Consider the following 20,659-nt stretch of genomic DNA (forward strand, 5'->3'; position numbering starts at 1 on the left):
TGCATGGGTCTAAGTGCACAAGAGACATCTGGCTACCACAAGATGTAAATGGCCCAGAAGTTGCTAACTTCTGGTAGGGCCTCCTCTCGTATGTAACTCCCCAGCCCCTTTGATCTGTGCTCCATGATTGTCCTACAGGGTTGAGGATGGTAAGGGTTAGGGTTTGGCTTTTTCCATAATGACATTCATTCTGCATGGAAAGCTCTCCATGGCAAGGTTCAGTTTGCTGCTGACTGGTTTTGGCTTCTTCAGAATGTTTTCTGTGCAGGCTGATTGGCCTTGTCTTGTTTTTAACACAATGCATGGCTTCCAATTACAGGTTTTTAAAATCCAGTGTTTTTCATTGTAGAGGTGCCATTGATCTGCAAACTTCTATTTCATTTGTAAGCTGTTTCAAGATTCAAGTGAACGGCTGAAAATATGGCACATAAGTAGGTAAATAAACCACAGAGCCTCCACATGTACAATACTCATTTTGAAAGTTCTCACTCTGAACACCTGCAGCCTGACCAAGGATATGATTCTTGAAAGCTCACTTCTAGCATTTATTTATTTTTATAACTATGTTGATCCAATGAAGGGTACTTATTCATTTATTTGATGTTTACAAGCAACCCCACCATCCTGGAAAGTTGTTGTACCTTTTCCATGCTTTTGTGCACCTACCGTCCCATAGGACGCTCCGTTCCATAGGACGCACCTAGTTTTTTTGGGGGGGGAATAAAGGAAATCCCCCCCTTTATTCCCCCCCCAAACCAGGTCGGGGAAACCAAACCAGGTCGGGGAACAGCAGGGCTCCCCAGGCTGCGGATGTCTGCCCAGCGCGTGGGGCGCTCTGCTTCAGGGCGCCCCGTGCGCCGGGCAGCAGGCTGCTATCCCCAGGCTGCAGATGTCTGCCCGGTGCACGGGGCGCTCTGCTTCAGGGCGCACCATGCGCCAGGCGGCAGGCTGCTATCCGCAGCCTGGGGAGCCCTGTGGGAACTCACACGGGCTCCCCAGGCTTGCTGATAGCTTCCTGAAGCCTGGAGAGCAAGAGGGGTCAGTGCGCACCGACCCCTCTCGCTCTCCAAGCTTCAGCGAAAGCCTGTATTTGCCCCATAGGACACACACAGATTTCCCCTTCATTTTTGGAGGGGGAAAAGTGCGTCCTATAGGGCGAAAAATACGGTAATTCCCAACATGTTTCCAGGGGAATCTTTGCAGCAATCATCATTGGCTAGGAAAGTTGTGTCAATTTTCTCTCTCCCCACCCCTTACTTACTTTCAGGAGCAACCTTGAACTGCACACTCACCTGGTCAGCCAATGAGGTGGAGAGCATGCTCATTAGCTCTCTTTCAGCGGTGAGCCTCCACATCTGCTCCCACTTCATCTTGCGCAATTTATCCAGAAGTAGCAGAATGACCCCTGGAATCAACAACAGCAACAACAATAAATGCAAAGAAAAGAAAATGAAAACAGGGAAAGCAAAGGCTTTCATGTTTCAGTGCTGCACTGGGGTAATTATTATTATTATTATTATTATTATTATTATTATTATTATTATTATTATTATTATTTGTACCCCACACATCTGGCTGGGTTTCCCCAGCCACTCTGGGCAGCTTCCAACAAAGACCAAAAATTCACTAATATGTCACACATTAAAAACTTCCCTGAACTATCTGAACTATCTGAACAGGCTGCCTTCAGATCTCTTCTGAATGTTAGTAGTTGTTTATCTCTTTGACATCTGATGGGAGGGCGTTCCACAAGGCGGGTGCCACTACTGAGAAGGCCCTCTGCCTGGTTCCCTGTAGCTTTGCTTCTCGCAGTGAGGGAACTGCCAGAAAGTCCTCGGCACTGGACCTCAGCGTCCGGGCAGAACGATGGGGGTGGAGACGCTCCTTCGGGTATGCTGGGCCAAGGCCATTTAGAGCTTTAAAGGTCGACACCAACACTTTGAACTGTGTTAAAAGCAAGCACTTTCTTTAAAAATGGGAACCAGCCCATCATTTTACAGAAAACAATTAACAGAGGAAGAGAAAGAAACTATCCTGATCAGAACACAACCAGTTTTATTGCTGTTGTTTTGTTTTTAAAAAATAAAGAAGTAGCTTAATAATTGTGAAACTTTGGACCAAACTTGTTAAGTTAAAGACACTGTTTGCCAATGTATGCGTTTCCTTTTAAAAGAAGCAGGAGAGGGGTAGGAGCTACTAACTGCCATGGACTGGCTGGATGCAGAAAAGTGGTGGGAAGCACCATTGGGGGAACCCCCAGGGGAAGAAGGCTCAGAGCCAGGAGTTGGTGGTGGGATGATGATCAGGGGTTAGAGAGAGAAGAAGGAACAGACTGGGAGGAGGAGATGCTGACAGAAGAGGTAACAGGCTGTGGCAGAGAGAAGTTCAGATTCTGAGGCAAAAGTGGGGACTGGAGAGAGAGAGACAGGCTGCTGAAGAAGCCGGGGAGTCTCCCCTTCCGGCTGAGACCAGCTCTGCTCCCCTCCTCACTGGTGTCCTAGAACACACAGAGAAATGAAACGGGCAGAGCAGAGGGGGGTTGTGTGCAGGCACTGCCTGAGACTGTGTGGGAAGGACCCTGGAGAGGAGGACACCTAGTGGGCACTGGGAAGGTTGGGACCTTCAGTCCTCACAACTGCTTCATTGGGGTAAGACCTCCTAGAAAGAGTTGCTGAGACCACTAGGCTGGAGCTGTGGTTTGTTTCCTTGAATAAAGAGTTAATTCCATTGGCACCATGGGTGGTTGTTGTTGTTGTGTTGTTGTTTTTTGAAGCTGACATATACATGACTCCGGCTCCTGACATTAACCATTTCCCCCTGCACAGGACTGATCCCAAAACATTTTCCTGCTTGAGACAGAGCACTTAATGACATTCCTGCCCCCTGCCACTCAAATCTAGGTGCCAAGGCCAGAGAGGGGTTGTTTTGGCAGCTGAAGCAGGAAATCCCACAAATGCCTTCCCCCCTGACAACATGACTGCAATAATGATAAATTAAACAAGTTACAATTTGCTGTTATTTCATGACAATTGGCAGCAGTTTGGCCCAATGGTAGGGCTGACCCCCCCACACCATGGTCCCAGTGAAAACCCCCAAATTCAAAGCTCCAACTTGCCTCCAAAATGAAGCTGTCACTAAGCAACCGACTTCCTCTCCCTCTCCACTTATCACCCCCATTGCAAAGGCTTTCGAGAATGAAGCACCTTCCCATTGCATTATCATTATTTCTTATTATTATTTATTGGATTTATATGCCACCCTGTACCCAGAGGCCTCAGGGTGGTTCACAGAAAAGATCAACATAAAAACCGCAATATGAGGTACACATGAGGACAAACTGAGAGGACTAAAGTAGTTAAAATCTATTATGGTGGACTGTTGCAGTGATGACAGGGTTAACACAGAAATCAGCATGCAAAACAGGCTGCAGTCTATTCATTATACTCCATTGGGTCTCCTCCCTCCCAGCTGTTCCGTACATAGCTGAAAACCAAACTTCAAAAAGCAGTGGATGAAGGTGATGTAGTACAAACCCTGTATCTGCTTTCAGTGAAACCTTTAAGATAGAGTCTCAGGGGACTGCCTCAATAAGAAATACCAGTGGACATAGATAAGAACCTCATTTTGGGGAACTGCTTGTAAGTTGCTAAACAAAAAATGGTCCTGATAATGGCAGCCTCTAATGCAAGCAGGAACCGTCTAGAGGGATCAGCGATAGGCCCTCTCTCGCTTAACATCCTCATTACGGCAACAAAGGAGCGATAAGAAACAGAATATAGTTAAACTTGGAGATGCTGTAAAATTAACACATCAGGATAATAACCAAGGAGCAAGACAGGGGCTATAAGCTGCAATCACCTGCAATAGGTGAAATACCAAGGGTAGGGGGGAAGAACAAAAGCAGAAACCAAAGGGGAATGCTAAATAAACAACTCCTACCAAAAAGGGCAGAAGACACCCAGAAAGGGTAAGTGTGACTTAAGACAATCAAAAAGGCTTCCTAGGTAGGTTGTAAAATTATATTCACAGGAACTTATTGCCACCTCCATTTCATGTCCTGTCTCAAACTACATTGATTAAGAAATATGTATTCTGAACCAGCCAATCCACTGGCTGGGTGAACCACAGGTGGTTTTTAAAGAGCAATCCTAGACATGTATACTCGGAGGTATACCCTATTCAGTTCAGTGTGACTTACTCCTCCATAAGTGTGCACAGGATTGCAGCCTTATTGACTCATCCTATTGCTAAAAGTTAAGGTGTTGTTGTTCGCTTGTTTTTTTAATATAAAGATTGACATCTAGTACGGCAGAGTTTTTTTGTCCAGGAGAGAAAAATGTTCCCAAAATTGGGGGAGAAAGGTTATGGATTTAACCTGGCGCACTACTACTCAACCAGAATCTATTGCCAACAGAAGAATTTGTACAATAAAAAAGTGCATTTAAGTCACCTCCCCAAGTGCATTTGAATGACATTTTTCACAATGATCCATCTGGTATTGAAGCATTCCATTATATCCTCTTTGCTTTCCTGCTGCAAGAAGTCATCAGAGGAGGAAAAGGTCATCACCATGCCCAAAATCTGTCCTGATGAAATGCTAGCCAACCTCTTTTCTAACTGGCACAACTGACTTTCTTTTTCCCCTTTTTAATCCCCTGAAACATTTGCCTGGAAAAAAGAGCTTTAATCCTGTCAGGGGTTTGCATGTGTGACTGAGAGTGAGAAAAAGCATTTGTGGCCACGAATACCACCAAGGAATGATTGGCTGAGGCTGAAGGTCATTGTAAAGTGGAATCTTCCCATCATAGATAGATAGATAGATAGATAGATAGATGATGATGATGATGATAGATAGATAGATAGATAGATAGATAGATAGATAGATAGATGATAGATAGATTAGACAGTAAAGTAACAACTCCCCTCCCTGCTGTGGATTACCTCCAGACAGCAAGGACTTTGGTTATAAGAATAAGGTATAGAGAGAGGAATAAAATAAACCATCCCTCACTCAGACCCTTAGGATGTGTAAAACTGGTTTTACATTTACATTTGAAAAACAGGAAATATGATCTAATAAATACTTATTTAAGAGAGTGCTGTGGGGGTGGCATTTATTGTTATTTCCCCCCTCTGTTTCCGCATTCTTCTCCCAGGCTGGCAGATTATGGTGTCACAACTAAAGAGATTAAGGGGTTATCAACGGTGGCAGCTGAGAGGCAAAGACTGGAAGGAGACCAAACACAAAGGCTGAAAAATGCAACACTATAAGATATTTGACTCAAGAGCATCTAAAACAATTTCAGAATCATTATTACTATTACTATTAATATACAGTGGCATGGACATTCATTTAAAATCATCCTGGAATGGATGTGTAAATGATTCCCACTCTTAATACATAGAAAGGATACTTTTGAAAATATTGCTGAACCATCCAGGGTTTGAACACCAAAAAAGACAGAGATGCAGTAAAGGGCAGCTCAGCCTGTTGCAGTTTGCAATGTTTACTTCTAAAAAGGGCACAATTTCTATCAGTGTTAGCAAGATGAAGGAGTGTATGCCACGGGAATGAATTTATTCTATTCATTTCATATTAGCAGCATCAAAAAAGCCCCCAAAACTGAAGTAGGCAATAAAGGAGTTTTTGCTTTCTAGAAGCCAGGGCTCAAACTGGTATTCTCTCCAAGATTCATGACCCTCACATTCGTTAAGAACTGCATTCAGCTGTGGGAGGGTATGTGACAAGAGAGTTGCCTCACAAAGTCCTTCCTTCCCCCAGAGTCATGCTGAGTGCAATTCAGGCTAGATTCAAGATGACAAACAGCAGAATGCAGGGCAGAAAGGGATTTGTCCTCATCTGTTTGTGCTGGGGGAGAGAGAGATGGGAGGTGGGAGAACAGGGGAAATCAAAGGATTTTTCCCTTCCTTGGACATCTGGCTCCAGCTGCGATCCTTTCATCTTCCAATGACAGCGTAGCAGCATATTTTCCCTTATTCTCCCACCCAGAAGGAAAAGGGGGAAAGTTTGCCAGCACATAAGCACAAAAGAGTGAAAGGCAGATACAAGCAGATCTTCTTGAATTAGCAGGGTGACAACTAGTCAGACAAGACTCATCTAACAAATAAGGAGCAATGTTATAAAGGCATGGAGGTCTCCTGTAATTCATGTTCAGGTCTGTTGCTTGGGGCTATGGAAATGTAGTTACTTAGGACTTCCGGTCGGTGCCAGCGCTTAATGGCGGTCCTACCTCCGAGCTCCGGAGAAGGACTGCTTCGCAAGTTCGGGTCTTACCCGCTACGGCGAGCGGGGGACCCCTAAAATCCCAGGCGCTGAAGCCTGAGAACAAGGAGACTCGGTGGGCACCATTTGCGCCCCCCGGTACCGTGAAAGAGCCTTTTTAAAGGCTACGGATCGACATCGGGAGTGAGCGCGGTGCTGAGAGTCGCTACCCAGCCTGCGAAGTGAAGCCGCGTCGCCATTAGCGGAGAGCGCCGATTCCTTCCTGAAAAGAAATTTGGACTGAATTCCCGTGAGTAGGAACTGAAAAACAATTGGGAAACTTTAGAAATTGAGCTGAAAGCGGGGGGTTAAATCAAGGAAGTCTGCCTCCCCCCGACTGCATGAAATTTAAAGCAGCGGAACTTTAAACTTGCATCCGATGAAACTTGCTTTCTAAGTAACTGAACCGGGCACGGGGATTTTGGATCTCCCCTCTAGCTAGCAGGGCAGAGGGGAGACGAATGAGACTGTAAATCTGCAAGATCTATTTCAAGCAAAATCCTCTGCTGTCTCGCTCTAAAAGCACGAAACGGTCTGCCTTCTCAGAGCAATAGCTCATTGAACCGACTTTGCCCACAAAGTAATACTATGATACTGTGATACAAAGTTTATACAGTGATTGGCCACAGTGTAATACAAGGGGAAACAACATAGACTGTGAAACTGTGAAACTGTGAAACTGTGGCAATTTGCAGCTACAAGTTTATAGCAATATTGACTCTGACTGTAAAATCCTTCTTTTTTACACCTTTGGACATTCTCCTTTGTTCTTGTATTTGAACTTTTTACTTTATGGCCATTTTGATTTGCTCCCCCTAGAGGGTAATGAATGTTTGACACGGCCCAGGACAGTGGAATTTCCCAGCAGAACAGCTCCCGTGGGAAGTGACCTTGACATGAGTGGTACACAGGAAGAGATTGTCACAAGAGCTAAAATAAGACAACAACAACAACAGCTGCAACAGCAGTCGTCAAAGAAAAGAGGCTCAATTTCAGCTGCAGCTCCAGGACCAGCAGGAATAACAGAACAGGAAAAAGCAGCAGCTGCCTCTATGGAAGCGGTGACAGATGCCTTGCTTAAGATAAATCAAACTCTGGAGTCTTTGACAAAACAAACTTCAGAAAATACGCAAAAATTAACAGAGATATCAGCAAGATTAAATCAGAATACAGAATCCATCAACAAACTGGTAGAGGAAAACGCAACCACACGCCAAATTGCCGAGGATGCGAAAGCTGCTGCTGGAGAGACGCAGGAGAGACTAGAACCGATTGCCAAGAAGGTCTATGAGCACGACGCAACTTTGGCCTTATGGGACTTACAGAGAAAAGAGAGAAACTTAAAACTAAGGTTGGTTCCAGAGAATGAGAGAGACAATCTCGCGGAATACCTGACACGGGAGTTTGTGGGCTGTTGGGATTTGGAGGAAGATGAATTTAAAATCACAACAGCTTTTAGACTGGGCAAAAAACAGGACAGAAAGACCCCGAGAGACTGCTTGATCACACTCAGATCCAAGGAAGAAAGAGACAAAATCCTAGGATTACACTTTCAAAAGGCCCTTCAAATTGGTAACTCAACTGTACAGATCTTTAAAGACATCCCAAAATACATCCTGGACTTAAGAAACTTCTACAAGGATCTGGCCCTCTTGCTAAAGAAAAACAACATCCGTTTTAGGTGGGAATTCCCACAAGGACTGTCATTTGACTATAAATTAAAAAAGGTGAAAATAAAGACAATCCAAGATAAAGATAAATTTCTGGCAAGACACCAGGAGGACCTCCAGAAGGGGACTGTGGACGTACTGGCAGAACAGAGGAGAGCACTAGACATTCTCAACCTTTCGATTGGACAGAAACCATTACCATCAGAAGAAGAGCAACAACTTGGAGCTGTTGGAGGAGCTATAAGAAAACAATAAGATGGCTCTACAATTCCTTAGCTGGAATTGTAATGGACTGAATGGGCCTTTGAAGAGAAGACAAGTATTTCACATTTTGAACAGAGAACAATTGGATTTGATATGCCTACAAGAAACACACATAACCAGAGCCCATAGGAGACTACTTACAAACAAAAGGCTAGGACAAGAATTTGTTTCATCAGATAAAGTTAAGAAAAGAGGAGTTGTAATATATGTGAAAGAAAAATGGGCCCCAAAAATGATTTTTAAAGATGAACAAGGGAGATATTTGGCAGTGGAGATACAAGTACAAGGAGAAAAACTGTTAGTTGTTGGAATTTATGCACCAAACGAAGGCAAATCTGACTTCTTTAAGAGACTTCATGAAACCCTTACGGACTATCTGGACTATAATATGATAATGATGGGAGACATGAATGGCGTGGTCTCTACGAATATGGATAAGTCACAAAGACTAACAATCACTAAGGAAGGGAGACTGCCTAAGACTTTCTTTGAAATGACTGAAAACATGGACTTGATAGATATATGGAGAGTAAGGAACCCTCTGGAGAGAGAGGGAACCTTTTTCTCCCAAGCAATGCTGACCTGGACCAGAATCGATCAAATCTGGATTACTAGTGGTATGGCTCCAAAGATTAAGAAGGTAGAAATCTGCCCAAAAACTTGCTCCGACCATAACGCCGTGAAGATGGAAATGAAACTAACATCAACTGGTCAATTTAGATGGAGAATGAATGACACCCTCTTTCGAGACAAGGAAATTCTTACGAAGGCCCAAAAAACTTTAAAAGACTATTTTGAAATAAATTTGAGGGCTGACGTTGAGAAAAGAGTGATCTGGGACGCAAGTAAAGCCGTGATGCGAGGCTTCTTGATTCAACAAAACTCAATAAAGAAGAAAAAACAGAATGAGAAAAAAGAAAAGATTTTGGAAAAGATAAAGGAAGGAGAGAAAAAACTAAGAGCAAAGCCAAAGTCCCAGGAGATTTTAAGAGAGATTAAGCTATATCAGTCACAATATATGGAATTGATGAACCTAGAGATTGAATGGAAGATAAAACAGATGAAGCAAAAGACATTCGAATCGGCAAACAAATGTGGTAAACTTCTGGCATGGCAATTGAAGAAAAGGCAGAAATTAAATACAGTCACAAGTCTAGAAGTGGATGGAAAGAACATATCTAAACCTAATGAGATTAGAAACTGTTTCTTAGGCTATTTTAAAAAGCTTTATACCCAAGGCCCGCAAAATGAAGAAGATATAGACAAATTCCTTGGAAAATTTGGATTACAAAAAATCTCTCATCAAAACAAGATTGATTTGAACCAGAGAATATCAGAGCAAGAGATAGAGGCTGCCATTCAGAATATGCAACTAGGCAAATCTCCAGGACCAGATGGGCTGACTTCAAGATACTACAAATCACTGAAGGAATGGTTGATTCAACCACTGAAAGAAGTCTGTAATGAGATCCTTGAGGGAAAAAGGGCACCTGAATCGTGGAAAGAAGCATATATTTCACTCATACCAAAGACAGAGACTGAAAAGACTCAATTGAAGAACTACCGCCCAATATCTTTACTCAATGTGGATTACAAAATTTTTGCAGACATTTTGGCAAAAAGACTTAAAAGAGTGTTGATGGAGAAGATTCATAGGGACCAGGCAGGCTTTCTCCCTAAAAGACACCTGGCAGACAATGTTAGAAATGTGATAGACATTTTGGAAAAGCTAGAGGTGAATATAAACACCAAAGCAGTATTGATCTTTGTGGACGCGGAGAAAGCCTTTGATAATATTTCCTGGAGCTTTATGTTAAAGAATCTTCAGGGGATGGGGGTAGGTAAAGGTTTTGAGAATGGTATGGCTGCAATATATTCTGAACAAAAAGCTAAATTGATTGTAAATAATGTAGTGACGGAGGAACTTAAGATAGAGAAAGGAACACGACAAGGGTGTCCAATCTCCCCATTACTTTTTATTTCAGTCCTGGAGGTGTTGCTGAATATGATAAGGGAAGACCAGCAGGTCAAGGGTGTCCAGGTCGGAGCTAAACATTACAAGTTAAGAGCGTTTGCAGATGACCTAGTATTGACTTTGCAAGAGCCAAACGCTAGTACGAAAAAGGTGTTAGAAATAATACAACAGTTTGGCCAGGTAGCTGGATTCAAGCTGAATAAACAAAAAACCAAAGTCTTAGGCAAAAATCTAACAGATGCAGAAAAGGAGAAGTTCCAAGAGGAGACAGGGTTGACACTGGTCAAGAAGGTGAAATATCTAGGGGTCTATTTGACATCAAAAAATGTGAATTTGTATAAAGATAACTATGAAAAATGTTGGTCGGAAATTAAAAAAGACCTAGAAATTTGGTCAAATTTGAAACTGTCAATGCTAGGCCGAATCGCTGTGATTAAAATGAATGTATTGCCTAGAATGTTATTTTTGTTTCAGACCTTGCAGATCCTGGATAAGATGGAATGTTTTAAGAGGTGGCAGAAAGATATTTCAAAATTTGTCTGGCAGGGCAAAAAGCCCAGAATTAAATTTAAAATACTGACAGATGCGAAGGAAAGAGGGGGATTTGCCCTGCCGGACTTGAAATTGTACTATGAGGCAGCAGCATTTTGCTGGCTGAAAGAATGGATGCTCCTCGAAAATACAGACATCTTAGATCTGGAAGGTTTCAACAACTCTTTTGGTTGGCACGCATATTTATGGTATGATAAAGTTAACAGTATTTTCAAGAATCACATTGTTAGAAAAGCATTGTTTAATGTTTGGAGAAGATACAAAGACCTTTTGGAAAACAAAACCCCTAGATGGGTCTCACCAGTGGAGGCCAAAGCAGTGAAGAAACTCAATATGGAGGTCGGATGGCCGAAGTATTGGGAAATTTTGGAACAAGATGGAGATAAGTTGAGATTGCAAAGCTATGAGAAATTGAAGCATAAGGTACAAAATTGGTTTCAGTATCATCAAATAGTGGAATTTTTCAAACAGGACAGGAAAATTGGTTTCCAGATGGAAAAATCAAAATTAGAAACTGAACTGCTAGAACCTAATACTAAGAATTTATCCAGAATGTATAATTTGTTGCTGAAATGGAATACACAGGAGGAAACAGTCAAATCAGCCATGATTAAATGGGCACAGGATGTTGGTCATAACATTATGTCAGATGACTGGGAATGGTTATGGAACACCGGTATTAAATTTACGGCATGTAATGCCTTAAAGGAAAACATTATGAAAATGGTGTACAGGTGGTACATGACCCCAGTCAAGCTGGCAAAAATTTATCATTTGCCCGATAACAAATGTTGGAAATGTAAAGAGACTGAAGGTACCTTCTACCACCTTTGGTGGACATGCCCGAAGATTAAGGCTTTTTGGGAAAAGATCTATAATGAAATGAAAAAGGTACTTAAATGTACTTTTCCTAAAAAGCCAGAGGCCTTTCTCCTGGGCATTGTCGGCCAATTGGTGTCGAAGAAGGACCGAACTTTCTTTATGTATGCTACAACAGCAGCAAGAATCCTCATCGCAAAGTATTGGAAGACACAAGATTTACCCACTCTGGAAGAATGGCAGATGAATGTGATGGACTATATGACATTGGCTGAGATGACAGGCAGAATCCGTGACCAACGAAAAGAGACGGTGGAAGAAGAATGGAGAAAATTTAAAAGTTACCTTAAGGACTACTATAAACTTAATGAATGTTAATGTGCTGTGGTTTTTAGAAACAAAGGGATACAGTGATATAAGATCAGAACATAGAGAGGACTAAGATGACAGAGGTTGAAAAGTAACAATTGGGAGTTGCTACAAAACTTTGGACATTGGGATGCAGAAAGGGGAGGTATGGGGAAGTCCCAGAAAAGAGGTTTATGAAAATATGTTATGAATTTATACTTGTATGTTTGTTCTTTCTGTGTTTGTTTGTCTTTAAAAATTCTGAAAAACCAATAAAAATTTTATAAAAAAAAAAAAAAAGGAAATGTAGTTACTTAGAGACACTCTGCTTTTAAAAAAACCTGTTTCTTGGCTCACTCTCCCAGCCTATTTTAGGAACTACATTAGTATTAATCTCACCAGTGTGAAAGGCAGGAAAAGGTCTTGCCCATCCTCAGATATCAACCCAACCCTTAACAAAATAAAATAGATTATTTTGCTTTTTGTATCACAGACTGTGCCTACATTTTCGACCTAGAGGACAACTGAATGGGCTTCTTTATCACTGCAAATCAAAACTGAATTTGTGCCCCAATCCAAAGTTCTCAAAAGAAGCTATAACAGACCCAAAGGACAGTTGTTTGTGTTACAAACTTACCAAGTAGTTGTAAATGTTTACCCCTGTAAATGAATTATACCTTTTGGGGATTCAGCCCCTAGTGGATGTTGCTGCAGCTGAAGAACTAAGTAGATTCAATGAGTCAATGAATAAAAAATCTAGAATCTACTGTATGCTTTTGTTTTATTGCTGGTCTGTTGACTGTAATGGATCGATTGATCTCAGTGACGGCAGGCTGCTGCCTTCATGCCCTGCTTGTGGGCTTTACATAGGCATCTGGCTGGTGACTGTATGAAATACAATGCTGGACTAGCTAGGTCTTTAGTCTGATCCAGCAGAATACTTCTTATGCTTTCACTTAGGCTCTCTCTAGCTCTCATCTCTGCCCCCATCTATTATGTAGGGATATTATTATTTAATCAATGTAGGGAAGCAACATGGGTAAAGGGGATGAAAGCATTCAGTAAGTGAGAATCATCGCCACTAGTACCGCTACTACTATGTAGTTTCATGGAATCCCCATTACCTATTATAGGGCTTTTGTTCAGTTTAGTCACCAGGACAGCAACGCTTGGCTTTGATGTGCAATTCTTCTGTCTGGGCTAAAATTACTGATGAGAGGCCTCCCATCACTAGAAAGGGAAGAACACTCCTGAGATTGGAGCAGCATAATTAGTTATATTCTTTGGTTCTTACTTCAAAACGTATGCTTCCTTCAGCGTCCACAGCAGGATGGAGAGAAACAGGAATTCTTTTGTACAAGCAATTTAGAGTGCAACATACACATCTCCATACATTTATGCTCTGATAATGGGGTCTTAAATCAAACTACAGTGGCATTATTTCCTCATTTAAAAGCGGGAATTGAGACGTGTCCTCCTCTTTAATGGGATTACTTTATATTCTTCAGAAAAAACAAGGAATGCCAAGAAGTGAACCAGAGCAACAAACCAGTTATTAACAAAGCTTAAGGTAAAAGGGCCCCAGTGCTTATTGCTTCAAATAAACGAGGCATTATTGTGTTCTAGATCAGGGATGGTGAACTTTGTTTTCTTGGGTGTTGCTCTATGCTCCAGACAATGGCCTGGGAGCCAGAAGTGTACAGTGGTACAGAAGTGTACACTGGTTACGTACTTTATTCGTTCCGGAGGTCTGTTCTTAACCTGAAACTGTTCTTAACCTGAAGACCACTTTAGCTAATGGGGCCTCCCGCTGCTGCTGCTGCACCGCCGCCGCCCGATTTCTGTTCTCATCCTTAAGCAAAGTTCTTAACCTGAGGTACTATTTCTGTAACCTGAAGCGTATGTAACCTGAAGCGTATGTAACCCGAGGTACCACTGTACAGTGGTACCTCAGGTTACAAACTTAATTCATTCCAGAGGTCCGTTCTTAACCCGAAACTATTCTTAACCTGAGGCACGCTTTCACTAATGGGGCCTCCCGCTACCGCAGCGCGATATCTATTCTCATCCTGGGGCAAAGTTCTCAACCCGAGGTATTACTTCTGGGTTAGCGGAGTTTGTAATTGGAAGTGTTTGTAACCTGAAGTGTTTGTAACCCAAGATACCACTGTACTTTATTAAACAAACTGGCATTCTCATAAGTGGCCATGTCTCCCTTTCTTACAACCTGGAGTCATTATATATTTTCCTTAATGAAACAGTAGGAAAGGTTTTTTATGTCTCATTGATTTAGCTGGAAAAGTTCCTTAGGGGGACACAATCTGGCCTATGGCTGCCTAGCTGGCCACCTCTCTTGTAAATAATTTAGCTACACGAGTAATTACATTAACTGCTAAAAAAACAACGGTTGCCATGTCAGCTTTCCCCAAACTGGAAACCTCCAAACGTCATGGACTACAGCTCCCATCATTTCTGACCATTGGCCATGCTGGCTGGGGCTGATGGGAGTTGTAGTTCAAAACATCTGGAGAGTACCAGGTTAGAGATGGCTGCAATACATATGAGAATGTTAGAAAGAGAGGACTAATTTATCCACTGCAATGCCAATTTAGGTCTATTTTTTTTCAGAGTAGGCAATGGCTATTCCATATTTAATGGTCATACAATCATAGAATTGTGGAGTTGGAAGGGACACCGAGGGTCATCTAGTCCAACCTCCTGCAATGCAAGAATTAAATTAATTCCTCCTGGACTGCCATCCCTAAAGTGCATAAACTAATATAAGCTGAAAATGAGATGTGGGGAGGATGTGGGGGGGGGGACCTGAAGTTCGCTTGCTGAGTTAAAGCCAGTTTTGGGACATCTAATATGCAAATGTTGTCAGTGGCTCATGACAAACAGTATGAGAAGAAGCAGACATTAAAAAGCTCAACTGCTTCATTAGTGTTCCACTGCTGTCAAAATGCATAAAGCTTTCTTCTCAAAGCAAAGTTGATCATCACATTGTCCTGATGCACTCAGACCTCTAGTAAGTTCCATATATTCACCAGCATTTAAAAACAAATCAAAATCAATTAAGTTTTGTGTACAAGCATATGTGTCAGCAATATGCATGCATACATGCCATGGTATGCAAATGAAAAGAGGTTTCAGAAAGGCCACTAGAATGGATTCATTAAACAAAGATGTGTATTGTTTAATTACTGTAATAGGGATCTTCAGCTATCACTGCCACTTCCACAGTTGCTCTTGCCTGCCTATAGACCTATAACCTGATCTATTCCACTAGTGGAAACCTCAATGGCATCAATAGGGCCTAGGGCAGAGGAGTCCATAGAAGATCAAACTGCCTTTTGATGAAGCAGCACACTGCGTCTTAGTGGAATATTGGCTCAAATACTACAAGTAAAGAGCGGCTGTCAGTGGATTTTGACTTCGACCTGGGGTTTTTTTTGAGATAAAAGACAGCTAATGATGTGTGCCATCCTGTGAAATTTTAATTCCAGACAAGAATCTAGCTTTTGAGCTCTCCAGAACTCTCTGTCATGCTAGACATTAAACATGGCTGGAGAGAATGGGGTGGAGAAAAAGGTTTGGTAGGTGGCGAATCCATGAGTCTGCATTGGGTAAGTTCTAGCCTACACAACTGGATCTAAATTACATACTTCATCAATTTAAATTCCAAAATTCATTATTAAGGCAATACCTGTGTCACAAAATAGCATGCAAGCCTTCAAACCCACCAGAACACCATCTAACTATATACAGAGAAAAACGATGGCTGGCAGTGAATCTATGAATGTGTAGCCTGCCCTGGGACTAATATTATAGTTTTGCTGAGGCCCTGAGGCAAAGCATTAATGAGAGCAAAAGTAGGGACAGTTTTCCTTGGGGACGTTTTGTAAACTGTTAAATTCATTTAATTGTGCTGATCTGAATATGACTTCACTCATGCTTTATTGAAGAGGCAAATAGTGCTGCCTTCCTTCCTTCTCTATTTCTCCAGTAACCATTAGGGTTGACAGTTTCTTTAAAGCTTACTTTTCCATTCTAGTCTAAATAGTTCCAGAGCTTGGTCCATTTGCTTCTCCATTATGGCACCATGATTGATTTGCTTGTGGCTTTCATCTTTCCTCTGCCATTTTCTAGAGATTTCTGCCCCCCCCCTCCTGCCACCAGTTGTGTTATTTGACAGCTGCTCTAATTTACTGAGCCGGTATCTGATAAGACTTGAGTTTCCTCCACTATTTCTTTACCTTCCTCAAGAGATTTATGTCTTTGTTCTCCTCCGGGAGCATTGAGTCAAATAATACATTTCAATTTTTACTGGATTTCTTTATGGCAGGGTATGCTGACTCTGTCAATAATCCATCCTTCGCTGTCTTCAAGAGGTTGAGTGTCTCACTCAATGACCTCTTGTTCCACATTTTTGAAAAATGTTGTTCCATTTACGGCAACCTCCTATCCAATCTTCTTTCCTTTCACCGGCTTTCCATTCACCTCTCCACCCACTTTTTAGATTCTCCTAATCATGCAAGCTGAAAAAGGGTGAGGTTTAATAGATCTGTCAGATACAACTGAAAAAGTAGAAGTATGAGTAGACTAAGATCTATAAGAATGATAATGCGTGGGTATGTAAATTTGCAAACACAGAAGAACCACTATTCAAAGTGCACATCAACTATTCTAACATGCAGTGAAGATGCTGCACACAAAAGTACTTAGACACAAAGGTCCAATTTGCTTGAATCTTCTTCTTTTCCTTAAATGAGATATTACACAAATGTAATATGGCTACACTTTACCCTATGTGCAATGGTGCATGCCAGTTCCTCTACCATGGGAAAAATACTGTTGACCAGCTATGGGAGCCAGTGTGGTGTAGTGGTTAAGAGAGGTAGACTCATAATCTGGTGAACCGGGTTCGCGTCTCCGCTCCTCCACATGCAGCTGCTGGGTGACCTTGGGCCAGTCACATTTCTCTGAAGTCTCTCAGCCTCACTCACCTCACAGAGTGTTTGTTGTGGGGGAGGAAGGGAAAGGAGAATGTAGCCACTTTGAGACTCCTTCGGGTAGTGATAAAGCGGGTATCAAATCCAAACTCTTCTTCTCTTCTATATGAATGGGCCCAGCAATGAAGGGACATGAGTCCATCACCCTGTCATAATCTTATTTTTATATATTTTACCGTTGTTCAGAATACCAGCTACAGAACTGGAAGAAAGCAAAGTTGTTCTAGTTCAATTACCTTGTCCAAATGTAGCACACCACCCATCACCCAATGCTGCCTATACAATCCTTATCATAACATCAGAAAGTAAATGATGTTCAGCAAATTTGCTTCTTGCGTCAGACTTCTCTGTCCCCACCTGTTGCTGGCAACTTCTAGATTACACTTCCCTGACCAGGTGCCCTCCAGATGTTCTAGGCCACCATTTCCATCACCCCGGCAGTTAGCAATGTTGGCTGGGGGTGATGTCTAAAACATCTGGAGGCGGCCAGGTTAGTGAAGCATGTTCTAGGTCTACAAGTCTCCCACAACCACTCCAGATCATGGATTTGAATCTGGCTCTCCCTATATTAAGACCCGCACTCTAGCCTGCTACTAGGAAGATCACTGTGATTGAGAAGATCAGTTTAATATGCTCAAGAAGTAGGTGCTACTTTCTCTTTGCTCTGTGCAATGTAAAGGTAAAGGTAAAGGGACCCCTGACCATTAGGTCCAGCCATGACCGACTCTGGGGCTGCGGCGCTCATCTCGCTTTATAGGCCGAGGGAGCCGGCATACAGCTTCCGGGTCATGTGGCCAGCATGACTAAGCCGCTTCTGGTGAACCAGAGCAGCGCATGGAAACGCTGTTCACCTTCCCACCAGAGACCAGAGCGGTACCTATTTATCTACTTGCACTTTGACATGCTTTCAAACTGCAAGGTTGGCAGGAGCAGGGACTGAGCAACGGGAGCTCATCCTGTCGTGGGGATTCGAACTGCCAACCTTCTGATCAGCAAGTCCTAGGCTCTTGTGGTTTAACCCACAGTGCCACCACATCTGTGCAATGAGTGTGGTGCTATTGCAAAGCAACAGAGGAAGCAAACCTTGGCTTGAGTGGGCTGACTTGCATGGGCATGGGATTGAACAGTAAATTCAGAAGCCATGCACAGAAAAAAAAGTTTAGTTAATTAATTATCTAATGCAAACATATGCCCTTGTTTGGCCCTACAGACTTCCTCCAGCAAGGATATTCCACTGGTAATCATGCTTAGTCTAAATTTACTCTTCCTGGGAAAGTACCACTGACTTTCCCCATGAGGAGCACCTCAGTCATCTGGATGTGAATTCTGATTGGCTTGGTAATGACCACTCTGCCATTCTGCAGTAGTGAAATTATATTGATACGTCTGGTAATGACTCAGTATTTGAATTAATTAACATTTAATGAACCCTCTTTCCAGTACTATCATTAAGGTAATCATCCTTTGTGTTAGAGCTAATGTCCATCAGAAAGCTTCTCTCCTATAACTGTGTTTCCCACACATCCCCAAACTATCCAGCCATCTGGATACTCCAGAGAGCTGCTCTACATTCCTTCTCCAAGCCTGCTTTGCCTGTGGATGGCTACGGGAGCACAGCTGCCTTTCACTTAGCTTGATACTGTCCCCCTGCCTCCTTGCCTCTCAGATGTGTTTGCTATTTTCTTCAGGTTCATCAGGACTCTTGTATCATCATCATCATCATCATCATCCCATCTTTTCTTCCAAGTAGCTCAAAGTAGTGCACATGGTTTTCCCCGTCCTCAGTTAATCCCTACAACAAACCTGTGAGGTAGGTTGGGGCTGAGAGGCAGTGAACTGGCCCAAGATCACCCAGTGAGCTTCATGTCTGAAAGAGGATTTGAACCCTGGTCTCCCAGGTCCTAGTCCAACACTCCAACCACTATACTTCTATTTTTAAAAAAGTAGGAAACAAAAGCTAGTAATATCCCTTCATGGAAATTGCTTCTGGTTTGTTTGTTTTTAAAATTACATTAGGAGACTTCTCAGGAACCCAGGGTGGTAGTCAAACTTTGACTTGAGACCCCCCTTTTTTGCCTGAGCCTTTGGTGTCTGTTCAGGAAGCAGGAAGCTGATATGCTGAGTACTGGAAGGACAGGGCGCCCAGTCAACTGAACTGCTGTAAGGAATCCGTATGCCGCAACAATATCAAATAAGCAGGTCACGTTGAAACTCAGGAAACAATAGCTCCTTACTCTCCCTTCCTTGGGGCAGGTAACTATTGGTGTTCATCTTTTCCTCTAATCTTTACCTTTCTTAGTTTCCAAATCTTTATATCTTTCTGTCTTTGCGTTATCCAAACCCCAGCCACCTGCGTTTGAGCATTCCCTTGTAGCCATCCTGCTCTATATATTGCAACTCCATCTTTTCCTACTGCTCTCATAGAAACAGTTTTAAGCTATTGGCCCAGGCAAATGTGGGTTTGGGTAGCTTGTGTAACAACTAACCATCTTGTTATTTTAAATGACTGAATTGGAGCTTCAAGTCACAAAGCCCTTTTACTCACTGCCCACAATTTTGTGTAAATAAATATTTTGCCTGAATTCATCTTGACATGTGTTATTCTTTGCTAATCCCCTCTAGTAAATGTAATTGACATTTATAAATTGGTAATGGCACATGGTGCCATAACCACCGTGGCATGAATTCATCTTCAGATTAAAGATCCTCAAAGGTTTTGCTTCCTTGAACTCGTGTGTAACATATGTATTCAGGCACATGTGTAAACATAAACACGAGCAGTCCTGTTAACAAGATGCTCTCCCACACATCATTGCTTTACTAGCTTAGCCCAGACTATCGAAGTCCAAACAAGAATAGCAACCTTACAGTGGTTCTGAATATAACCAAGCTCTAAGGAATGGTTGGCTCCAGAGTTGAGAGAGAGCTCACAGAACACTTTTCTAGATATCCTTGCAGTATCGACTAACAACTAAGGTGGTATAAAACTAAAGGGCACCCTCATTTCATGTTGCAAATTATGAAGGGGCATGGAAACAATCTGAACAAATTAATGTAGACCAGAAGTAAAATATTAAAAATATGAATGTCAATTTGGATGTAGAAACATGTGGCAAACAATCAAGAGGGGAACAGCTGTTAAAATTGAAAGAGTGATTTTTTTAAAAAGTGATATTGAGATGGGGAAGGAAATGACAGAGAAAATATAAATGGTAGTTTTTGAGTATTCATAATTTTTAAATCTCAGCTGGAACTTTCAAATCTAGGAATGCAGATACTTATATTTCACCAAGTGAATCCCCCTCTCCAGCAACTGAGTGCAGGAGGCAGGGAAAAACCCCAACCCCCTCTCCAGCAACTGAGTGCAGGAGGCAGGGAAAAATCCCAACCAAAGTGCTGTGAAATGAACTAGCATTTAGTTTGGACAAGTTATAATGCCATTAAGTACAGGTTTAGGTAGAAATGCAAGAGAGGATTTGGGCAGCCCTCTCCGTCAAATACTTTCTAGCTTCTAGTCTGGCTATGATGGTCTTCAGGTGGGATACATTCTCCTGTTTTTCAGAGACTGCTCATAAATTGGAAGAGTCAATGTTACGAGTCAATGTTAACTTGAGGGCAGAGGGTCTCTCCCTCTAAATCACCTGATAAGAGGCATTGGCAGGAACTGTGGGAAAGAGGCATCCTGTTCTCTCAACATGGTCCAACATGCCCCTGATGGCAGGGATTCATAGCCCTT

At 42.3% G+C, this 20,659-nt stretch overlaps 1 protein-coding gene across 1 annotated transcript in view; it reads right to left on the minus strand.

Moving 5' to 3' along the window:
* The window catches only part of LARGE1 (LARGE xylosyl- and glucuronyltransferase 1), a 345,951-nt gene that overhangs the window by 61,144 nt on the left and 264,148 nt on the right, over positions 1-20,659 (minus strand). The window contains exon 8 of the mRNA XM_081210986.1: positions 1,293-1,405. Within this exon, the coding sequence (XP_081067112.1) occupies positions 1,293-1,405 (113 nt within the window). The remainder of the gene's footprint in view (positions 1-1,292; positions 1,406-20,659) is intronic.

The sequence above is a fragment of the Podarcis bocagei genome (genome assembly GCF_964188305.1).
Source record: "Podarcis bocagei genome assembly, chromosome: 10".
NCBI classification, from domain to species: Eukaryota; Metazoa; Chordata; class Lepidosauria; order Squamata; family Lacertidae; genus Podarcis; species Podarcis bocagei.